The sequence below is a fragment of the Ursus maritimus genome, unplaced genomic scaffold (genome assembly GCF_017311325.1).
Source record: "Ursus maritimus isolate PB19 unplaced genomic scaffold, ASM1731132v1 scaffold_23, whole genome shotgun sequence".
In the NCBI taxonomy this organism is placed as follows: Eukaryota; Metazoa; Chordata; class Mammalia; order Carnivora; family Ursidae; genus Ursus; species Ursus maritimus.
Genome location: NW_024424786.1, coordinates 35527579 through 35538906, shown reverse-complemented (window position 1 = coordinate 35538906; position 11328 = coordinate 35527579). Strand labels below are relative to the sequence as shown.

General features: G+C 37.1%; 2 protein-coding genes across 2 annotated transcripts; both read left to right on the top strand.

Annotated features, from left to right (window-relative positions):
- Positions 1-1746: 1746 nt before the first annotated feature.
- LOC103666278 (olfactory receptor 5AN1-like) lies at positions 1747-2390 on the top strand. The gene has a single exon (XM_008694290.2). It carries the CDS (start codon positions 1759-1761, stop codon positions 2266-2268), a length of 510 nt encoding a protein of 169 aa, XP_008692512.2. The 5' UTR covers positions 1747-1758; the 3' UTR covers positions 2269-2390.
- Positions 2391-10106: 7716 nt separating this feature from the next.
- Positions 10107-11328, top strand: LOC121104732 (olfactory receptor 5AN1-like). Its single transcript, XM_040638764.1, has one exon. It carries the CDS (start codon positions 10345-10347, stop codon positions 11326-11328), a length of 984 nt encoding a protein of 327 aa, XP_040494698.1. The 5' UTR covers positions 10107-10344.

Below are 11328 nucleotides of genomic sequence, written 5' to 3'. Positions count from 1 at the left end.
TACAAAAAGTATTTTATTTAAGTGGGTTTTTCTCACATAACCAAGTTTAAAATTGTTACATTTTTCTCTTCTAGTTTCTGTGTTGTGTTATATTTCAGACATATTTTCCACATACCAAGATTACATAAATGCATATCAAGAATTTATCCGTTGTCTATCAATTTAAAATACTAATTTTATCATATTTGAATTCTTACTGATATTTAAATTTTTCTAAAATGTAAGGTCTTTTGACATGTATCTATTTTTATAAGAATAGTGAATTGTCAGTGTTTATAATACTTTTTAATCCTTGAAAGTTCATGTCTTTTTAATTATTAATATTTTTTTCAAAAATTTCTTAGCTATTCTCATTGATTTACTCTTTCATCTCAAGGAAGAACAGTTGGTTATGGAGCATAGGCCATAGTTGCAATCCATTACGAATCTGTTAGTGAGCTCTAACGCGATGACGGTATCAATAAAACATATGAAATATACTATGTAGTACCTGGTAATTGAAGTTATTTACTTTTCCTCTGCATCAAGGTCCATCATAGTGTGTTGCTGGTTGTCAGTTGAGCAAGTGTACCCAAACTCAAGCAGACTAAATAGAAAATTGTTTCTGTGCTTTGTGTCTTCGTGGCCCCAGGTGGTTTGATTTGCTTCTACATGAGGTCTGAATCTACATCTGCCCAGAGGTAATGATTCCTCACTGTCTACAAGGTCAGTGGTGCCTCAGGAAATCCCTCAAATTAACCCATAGAACTACAGCACTGTTGACGCTGCTAACCATGGGTACAGCTGTCATTCATGATTATCTGTAAGCAATCCATGATGGTAGTAGCCAACACCTATTGAACAATTACTGTGTACAGGATTGTGTGCTGAGCATCCCCATGAATTTTCATGTAACTATCCTAGTAATCTGAGAGTTCAGGGGCTCTTAATGTTCTCACGTTATTTTGTGTAAATCAATCTTAGTGTGTAAGCTACTGGGACAAGTTCATAAAGCGAGAGGGAATCAGACAAAACTCCAAAGTCTGAACTTTAAGCACAGTACCATGCTGTTTGTCAAGTAGTAAAATACCCTAAAATTGAAAAAAGGTTGGGGTCAATGGTGAGCTATAGTACCTTCCCTTTGGTATACTTGGTAGGAAGACTTCCTTATGAAGACTTGTTCCATGACTTTATTGGGCACATATACTGTGCCTCAGGAAAATATTATCATAAGTTATGATATAGTTTTCCAGACCAGTTTGAAGATGATATATTAACTGCATTCTTATAAGTGTTCATAAAATTATTACAGACAGGGTAAATAACTTTTCTTAAGGATGAAAGAGGAAATTTTAAAACATTGTATTGATGACCTTCTGGGACTGAAGGGCTATCTCAGGGTTAATCTGGAGTGATTCCTTATGTTCTTGTAAAGCAGCAGTTATATATGAATTATCAGAGGTTTTTAAAAAAGCTGTAATGATCTGTGTAATAAAAACAGTATTTCTATTATTTTATTTCTCTGTCCAATTCAAAAATATCTCTTTAATTTTCATGAGACTTCATGAAATAATTGAGAAGCTGAAACAGTAAAAAGTATTTCTTGACAATTTGAGGTGAAAAGCTGGGGTGTTTTAATCAGGACGGTGAGGCATTCCTTCTTTCCCAGCACTCAACTTGAGGAAAAAATGGCATATATGAAAATTGTAATGCTGTCATTTCACCTGAGTCAGCAGTGCATTCTCTACTCTCTTTTCTGATTTCAGAAGCAGCAAGCCAATGATTGGGGGAGGAAATATTACAGAGGTCACTTATTTCATCCTTTTGGGATTCTCTGATTTTCCCAGAATCCTAGCAGTGCTCTTTGTTGTATTCCTGCTGATCTATATTTTGACTCTGACGTGGAACCTGTGCCTCATCATCTTAATAAGGATGGACTCTCACCTCCACACACCCATGTACTTCTTCCTCAGTAATCTGTCCTTCATAGATATCTGCTATGTGACCTCGACAGCTCCCAAGATGCTCTCCACCTTTTTCCAAGAGCAGCAGACTATCACCTTTGTGGGTTGTGCTGTTCAGTATTTTGTCTTTTCAATCATGGGACTGAGTGAGTCTTGTCTCATGACAGCCATGGCTTATGACCGATACACTGCCATTTGTAATCCACTTCTCTATTCAGCAATCATGTCACCCACCCTCTGTATTCGGATGGTGCTGGGATCCTATTTGGCTGGACTCTCTGCTTCTATATCCCAATTGTGTACTAAGAGTAGATCTACCATATGATCCAGCTATTCTACTTCTGGATATTTATCCAAAGAAATCAGAAACATGAATTCAGAAACATATATGCACTCTTATGTTAATCGCAGCATTCTTTACCATAGCCAACATTGGGGAACAACCTTAGTGTCCATCAGTGGATGAGTGGGTAGAAAGGATGTGAGGGCACGTGGATGGCTCAGTTGGTTGGGTGTCTGACTCTTGATTTTGTCTCAAGTCATGATCTCAGGGTCGTGGGATCAAGCACTGCATTGGGCTCCATGTTCAGTGTGGAGTCTGCTTGGGATTCTCTCTCTCCTTCTCCCTCTGCCCTTCCCTGCTCATGAGCAATCTCTCTGTCTCAAATAAATAAATAAAATCTTTAATAAAAAAAATATGCAAAATGGAAAACTACCGGCCATAAAGAAATGAAAGTTTGCCATTGTGACAATATGGATGGACTTTGAAGATATTATGCTATGTGAAATAAGACAGATGGAGAGACACAAATATATGATTTCCCTCGTATATATTCCATCTAAAGACACAAGATAAACTAACGTAATAAAACAAAAACAAACTCATAGGTACAGAGAACAACTGATGGTTACCAGAGAGGAAGGAGAGTGGGGAGTGTTAAAATGGTGAAGGGGAACAAACTGAGGGCTTCAGAGGGGGGGGCGTGGGGGAATGGGATAGACTGGTGATGGGCAGTAAGGAGGGCACATATTGCATGGTGCATGGGTGTTATACGCAACTAATGAATCATAGAACCTTGCATCAGAAACCAGGGATGTACTGTATGGTGACTAACATAATGTAATAAAAAAACATTAAAAATAAATAAATAAAAATAAAAACCATTCTTTAAAAAAGAAAAAGAAAAAAAATTGTGAAGGGGGTCAATTTAATGGTGATGACTGGTAACTAGACTTTTGGTGGTGATCACGTTGTAGTGTATATAGATGTTGCTTATACTATACACCTAAAAGTTATATAATGTCATTAGTTTCCTGGCATAGGCAGGCCTGGATCATGGTGCTTGGTATGTTTCCAGAGAATGTGTAAGACCTCAGATAGTTAGCTTCACAAGTTATGATGGCTGTCATGGTGTGTTTAGGGTGCAGGAAGTGAGTCCCTGATCTGAGCTTCCTAGGGATTCCAGGACTTTAAGTTGATCAGGAGCAGAAGAGCTAGGAGACTTGGACTTCCATGAAGACACAGAGTCCAACTAAGAGACTTTCAAGAAAAATTTAGAAAGATTTCTTTTCATTCAAGACATTATGGACTAATTTCATACATATTACATTATTATTTATGCAGAACATTATACTTCACATAGTTACATCATTTAGATTGGATTTATTTTTCTATTACCATATGAAGACTGCAAGTGAGAAACTATATTGCAGATATTACAGATAGAAACTTTGGGCACATAGAATTCGGCCATAGTCTTCCCACTGTAGCAACAACTCATTTGAATATCACAAAGTGTGATTTGTGGAACATACATGGTTCTTTGTGACCAAAACATGATGTCTATTTTGTGGCCATGGTGCCCACATTCTAATACTTTTGGTGTTATACCTTTAAACTATCTTAAGAACCTGCTCAGTTTAAGGATTAAGTTATTACAGTTCTTATCAAAGGGAATATGTAAGTACTAACCTATCAGTAAGAGTTAAATAATTCATTGTCTCCCCATCCCTTTCTCCCTAGAAGTGAGAATAGTTGAAGTAGATCAAATCAAGAATGGGACCTTATCTAAAACATCTCTTTATCCCTAGTCACTGGTAGGGTAGATGACTTTCATTTTCAAAAAACTAGAAACAAACAAAAAAAACCCTTGAAAGAAAGAAGGAAAAAATGCACGATGAGCACTGAGTATTGTATAGAACTGTTGAATCACTATATTGTATGCCTGTATTTAATATAACACTATATGTTAACTATACTGGAATTAAAACAAAAAACCTCAAAAAAAAAAGACCAGGGGTATGGAAAGTAAGCAGAAAAGGTAATAAAATTTGAGTTTTTGGTGGCGCCTGGGTGGCACAGCGGTTGAGCGTCTGCCTTTGGCCCAGGGCGTGATTCCAGTGTTATGGGGTCGAGCCCCGCATCAGGCTCCTCTGCTATGAGCCTGCTTCTTCCTCTCCCACTCCCCCTGCTTGTGTTCCCTTTCTCGCTGGCTGTCTCTATCTGTGTTAAATAAATAAATAAAATCTTTTAAAAAAATTTGAGTTTTTGTTTGAGAGAGTCAATATGCAAACAAGAATGTCTGAAGTAAAGATTTGGAAAACATATGGAAGTGAGAAAAATATTAAAGATATGCTTCAATGATAAAAAAAATATTTGTGGTAATGATGTTAAGTAGATATTTAGTGAGGTATTAGTAATGCAGCATAACTTTGGAAATAACTCCAAATCAGAACATAGAAATTACAATGCGTATTAATAGAAGGCAGGCTTGTAATGCATCCCTGGTAAGTGCTTTATAAGTATTATCCAATTTACTTCTCTCTATGAAGACCTACTCTATGAAGTAGCTACTACTCTCAGCCCCCTTTTATGGTAATCCTCAGGTGATAATCCTGAGGCCGGGAGAGGTGAATTTGCTCATGGTCACACAGTCATCAAGTGGAAGGGTCAGAATTCTACCCAGATTGGTTGATACCAATACCCCAGGTTGTAACCATGATTAGTCATGGCTCTGACATGAATTAATTTTACTGTTTTCATAATTTCTCAATTTCCTTGCTTACGCATAGGAAATAATGCCCTGTGTGCCTCATAGGCTGCTGTGATGATTGGATCTGGTCAGATATTTGAGAAAATATACGAATGTATATATCTAAAATGAAAGTGCTTTGTATACAGGGAAATGTTCTGATATCTAATTTATTTCAATTAAGGTATGTTATCAGCTAGTATGTTACCAGTGTCATCTTGAGCAAATCTTTTAGCTCCTCTGGCTTTAGGTTCCTCACCTGGTAATTGAAGGTATTGGACTGGATGATCCTTTGTTCTTCCTAGGTCTAATTACTCTTCAGATTCTAACAGAAAAGCTATAATCATATGGACATGATTGGACTATGGGGGAAGTGGGGAATGGAGCCAGGAGGGACATGGCAAAATGGGACATGAATTTAGCAGGGACAAAAACTCCATGACAACCATGACTCCAGAGAACAAGTACCCAGAGGGTTTTCTCCCTCTAATTGTCTTTTCTCCTATTATCACTGCCCTTAACAATAGCACAGTTAAGATGATCTCCAGTTGTGGGTATCTCTCTTAATCTGAGTGGACAGCCTATTTCATTGCCAAAGGCTCCCATCTTGGAGAGCAATAGAACCCACCTGGAAAATTCCTTTGGAAAAGAAATAAGCAGTTTCAGCCTTTGGTAAAGGTTTCTCTTCTTGGGAATCTGGGTCAAGGTGAGAGGGCAAGACTTGGTAAGAACAGTGGATTCTGTGCTATCTTAATAGCCATTTGATACTTCCATTAGGACCTGTGTGGAGCAAGGTTTATGGTCCTCAGTCTCTGGCATTCTTCACCTCTTCCTCACTCCCACACCCTCCACTGTGGGCTCTTTCTTGGGTTCTCTGTCTCCTTACCTAACTTCTCAGACCCTCATTGAAAAGATTAATGTCTTATCTAAAATTTCAGGGATGATTCTGCGATGAGGGATGAATGTTGAGTTCCAGTTCTGCAATTTCTTAAGGCTGTGACCTTCAGCTCTGTTACCTCCTGGTGTTTTGTTTTTTTTTTTACGTGTAAAATGGCAGGTAATGGGATTATTTAAAATCTACTGAGGCGAAAAAAAAATCTAATGAGGTGATGTTTATTAAAGCTAACAAATTTTAGAATTCAATAATTGAGTGCTGAATTAAAACCAGCAATTTACTGACTTTCAGAGGAATTTCTTAAGATCCCATATTCTTGTCTAGATTTTCCAACTTCATCCTAAGGACTCTTTGAATTTTCTTTTGTTTAAGGCGTCTGTTATAATAATATTAATTAATTGGATTATCATGTTATTATATAGCTTTGATAATTTTTGAGTAACAAAACGCAAGCAGGTCACTAAATAATGATATAACAAGTACTCATGTACAATTCCATTGGCCTTTTCAAAAGGGTCTCTGTGGTCATCTTTGGAGTCCCTGCAGGTCTGGAGGCACGGGTGTGGGTAACACAGATATCAGAGATGCCTCACTTAAGGCATTGTTGGTCTGTCTCTTTAAGCTTTTTTTTTTTTTTTTTTTTTACTTACATTGTTCTTCTTCATTGCAACATCTTGGCTTTCCTTACCTGATTATGTACTCTGCACAACCTTATGAATTGACCATGTCCTCCTTAGTCAGAATTGGAAAGATTTTGATTAGCTAGATGCACATAGTAAAATCTCCAATTAATATTTGCATCAGTCACCTTTTCTTTAAATTTTCCTGAGAAATGGTGGACACATGCAAAAACTTAACCAAAAAGTGAATTTTCCCCCTTTTCCTATACCTTATCAAAGTTTAACAAGATACATTTTATCATGGATTAATTAAACAATCCACAATTCTTTGTCTGTTTTGGAATGATAAGCCACATAAAATACCTTTACCTCTGGCTGCCTTTGTCACCAGAATGTAATAAGAAAGTGAAGAGCTTTACTGCAAGTGATTGATCAGAAGCTTGACTTCTTTTCACTGAACTAATCAATTATGTTGGTATATTGGGTGATGTTGTGCTTGAGAGTTTATATTTTCAAAATATTTTCATTGACTCCAACTCATCATGGATAAAATTGTGGAGAAATCATATTGGCAACACTTTAGGAGTCAACAGAAAGATTTCCAATCTCATAAAACCATGATTGAAATGATTTAAGATAATTTCAGTTTTGCATCCAAAAGGGGTGAAAGAACCATTGTTCAATATGTAGTTATTCAGTAACACAAATATTAGTATACAAGGTGCTTATCGTTAAGTAGTGAGGCATCTCCAGTAGAGCACGTACTGTGTAGAGCCTCGTCAGCTCAGAGTACCTGGTGGTGGTGGCACATAAAAAGGGACATGAGGAGTTTACAGTCCAGCTGACTGGAGGTAACGGAGTAATCCGAGATAGAAATAAATACAGTCATTGCCTATCGATATTCTTGACTCTAGGCTTAGAGACCTTAGAAAATAATTGATCTAAAATCTCCTTCAGTGTTAGTTTGCTTTATTTTTCTTTCACAGAGAGGAATGATAATGGGGATGATAATTGCTAACACTTATTGAGCCCTTACTGTTTTAAGCCCTTTATGTCAACCAATCCTTGCAGCAACCCTCTGAGGTGATAAGTACTCTTAGTGCCGTTTATAGATGAGGCAACTGAGGCACAGAGAGGTTAATAACTTGCTAAGGATGACCCTACCAGTAGGTCAAAGCCAGGAAATTCTGAAAATCTGTTCTCTCAGTAATGCTGTCTGCCCTTCAGTTCCCCTTCCCCTCTCCCTTTCTGTCTTACTCTGTGCTTACTTTTAAGGATTTATATATCTTAATAAGTTTTCTTCCTATATATAGAGCAGTTGTCGAAAATTGATCAAATACAGAGAAGCTAAAGAAGGAAATCAAAATCATATCAGTCATTACTTTTGGCATTTTTAATTGTTTCCTGTGTTTCTATGTGTGTGTGAGAGAGAAAGAGAGACAGAGATATTATATAACGCAAAAAAAAATTTCCTTCAGAAAGGTAGAACCATTTTGTACCCTCATCAGTACTAAATATGAGTGCCTCATCATCTGATCAGTGCCTTTTATATTGAGGGCATTGCTACATTCTCTTTTTATGCTTTGTGACTCTTTTTCCCTTATCAATTGTATTTCAGAAGTATTTACTTAAGTGGGTTTTTCTCTCATAACCAAGTTTAAAATTGTTACATTTTTCTCTTCTAGTTACTGTTTTGGTGTTATATTTCAGACATTTTTTCCACATACCAAGATTACATACATGCATAACAAGAATTTATCCTTTGTGTATCAATTTAAAATACTAATTTTATCATATTTAAATTCTTACCGATATTTAAATTTTTCTAAAATGTCTGTAAGGTCTTTTGACACGTGTCTGTTTTTATAAGATAGTGAATTGTCAGTGTTTATAATACTTTTAATACTTGAAAGTTCATGTCTTTTTAATTATTAATAAGTCAAGCAGAGAAAGACAATTATCATATGGTTTCACTCATCTAAGGAACATAAGAAGTAGGAAGATCGGTAAGAGAAGAAAGGGGTAAAGAAAGGGGGGTAATCAGAAGGGGGAATGAAGCATGAGAGACTATGGACTCTGAGAAACAAACTGAAGTCTTCAGAGGGGAGGGGGTGGGGGAATGGGATAGGCTGGTGATGGGTAGTAAGGAGGGCACGTATTGCATGTTCCACTGGGTGTTATAGGCAACTAATGAATCATGGAACTTTACATCAAAAACCAGGGATGTACTGACTGTATGGTTACTAAAATAATAAAATAAAAAAATATTATTATAAAAAAATAGGGAATTGTCAGTGTTTATAATACTTTTTAATACTTGAAAGTTCATGTCTTTTTAATTATTCATATTTTTTCAAAAATTTCTTAGCTGTTCTCACTGATTTACTCTTTCATCTCAAGGAAGGACAGTTTGTTAGGGAGCATAGGCTATAGTTGCAATCCATTACGAATCTGTTAGTGAGCTCTAACATGATGACTGTATCAATAAAATGTACGAAATATACTATGTAGTACCTGGTAATTGAAGTTATTTACTTTTCCTCTGCATCAAGGTCCATCATAGTGTGTTGCTGGTTGTCAGTTGAGCAAGTGTACCCAAACTCAAGCAGACTAAATAGAAAATTGTTTCTGTGCTTTGTGTCTTCGTGGCCCCAGGTGGTTTGATTTGCTTCTACATGAGGTCTGAATCTACATCTGCCCAGAGGTAATGATTCCTCACTGTCTACAAGGTCAGTGGTGCCTCAGGAAATCCCTCAAATTAACCCATAGAACTACAGCACTGTTGACGCTGCTAACCATGGGTACAGCTGTCATTCATGATTATCTGTAAGCAATCCATGATGGTAGTAGCCAACACCTATTGAACAATTACTGTGTACGGATTTGTGTGCTGAGCATCCCCATGAATTTTCATGTAACCATCCTAGTAATCTTAGAGTTCAGGGGCTCTTAATGTTCTCACGTTATTTTGAGTAAATCAATCTTAGTGTGTAATCTCCTGGGACAAGTTCATAAAGCGAGAGGGAATCAGACAAAACTCCAAAGTCTGAACTTTAAGCACAGTACCATGCGGTTTGTCAAGTAGTAAAATACCCTAAAATTGGAAAAAGGTTGGGGTCAGTAGTGAGCTCTACTACCTTCCCTCTGGTATACTTAGTACGAAGACTTCCTTAAGAAGACTTGTTCCATGACTTTATTGGGCACATATACTGTGCCTCAAGAAAATATTATCAGAGTCATCAGTTATGATATAGTTTTCCAGGCCAGTTAGAAGATGATATATTAAGTGCATTCATGTATGAATTTGTGAAATTATTATAAATGTGGTAAATAAGTTGTCCTAAGAAAAAAGAGAAAATTTTAAAACATTACCTAGATGACCATCTGGGACTGCAAAGGTATATCATTTTTCATCTAGAGTGATTCACCTTATGTTTTTGTAAAGCAGTGGTTATGTATGAATTACAGAGGTTTAAAAAATTTTTAATGAATGATGTCTGTAATAATCACAGCATTTCTGTTATTTTAATTCTCAGTCAAATTCAAAAATAACTTTAATTTTCATATGATGTCATGAAATAATTGAGAACTCAAAGCACTTTTTTTCTTTTTTTATTAAAATTTAATTAGGCAACAGATAGTACATCATTAGCTTGAAGCACTTTTAACAACACACTTCTTGACAATTTCAGATGAAAAGCTGGGTGTTTTCATTAGGACAGTGAAGGATTGCTTCTTTCCCTGTACTCATTGGAGGAAAAAAATGACACATACGAGAATTGTAATGCTGTCATTTCACCTGAGTCAGCAGTGCATTCTCTTCTTTCTTTTCTGATTTCAGAAGCAGCAAGCCAATGATTGGGGGAGGAAATATTACAGAGGTCACTTATTTCATCCTTTTGGGATTCTCTGATTTTCCCAGAATCCTAGCAGTGCTCTTTGTTGTGTTCCTGCTGATCTACATTGTGACTCTGACTTGGAACCTGTGCCTCATCATCTTAATAAGGATGGACTCTCACCTCCACACACCCATGTACTTCTTCCTCAGTAATCTGTCCTTCATAGATATCTGCTATGTGACCTCGACAGCTCCCAAGATGCTCTCCACCTTTTTCCAAGAGCAGCAGACTATCACCTTTGTGGGTTGTGCTGTTCAGTACTTTGTCTTTTCAATCATGGGACTGAGTGAGTCTTGTCTCATGACAACCATGGCTTATGACCGATACACTGCCATTTGTAATCCACTTCTCTATTCAGCAATCATGTCACCCACCCTCTGTATTCGGATGGTGCTGGGATCCTATTTGGCTGGACTCTCTGCTTCTATATCCCAATTGTGTACCATGCTTCAACTCCACTTTTGTGGGCCTAATGTCATCAACCATTTCTTCTGTGACATGCCCCAACTTTTAGTCCTGTCCTGCACCGACACTTTCATTGTACAACTGCTGATTGCTATATTAACAATGGTCTTTGGGATAGTAAATGCCCTCACTATCATGATATCCTATGGCTATATTGTCATGTCCATCATGAAGATCACTTCAGCTAAAGGCAGATCCAAGGCTTTCAACACCTGTGCTTCTCATCTGACCGCAGTTTCCCTCTTCTATACCTCAGGTATGTTTGTCTATTTGAGTTCCAGCTTTGGTGGTTCCTCTAGCCTTGACAGATTTGCATCCGTATTCTACACTGTGGTTATTCCCATGTTGAATCCATTGATTTACAGTCTGAGGAACAAGGAAATCAAAGATGCCTTGAAGAGGTTACAAAAGAAGAGATGGTCTTGCAGAAGTTCTGTCCAGATTTGTCCTATCAGAAACCTTAACCCCCAGTAG

Excerpts from the sequence above, each read along its gene's own strand:
- LOC103666278 (XM_008694290.2), top strand. The coding sequence starts at position 1,759 with ATGATTGGGGGAGGAAATATTACAGAGGTCACTTATTTCATCCTTTTG.
- LOC121104732 (XM_040638764.1), top strand. The coding sequence starts at position 10,345 with ATGATTGGGGGAGGAAATATTACAGAGGTCACTTATTTCATCCTTTTG.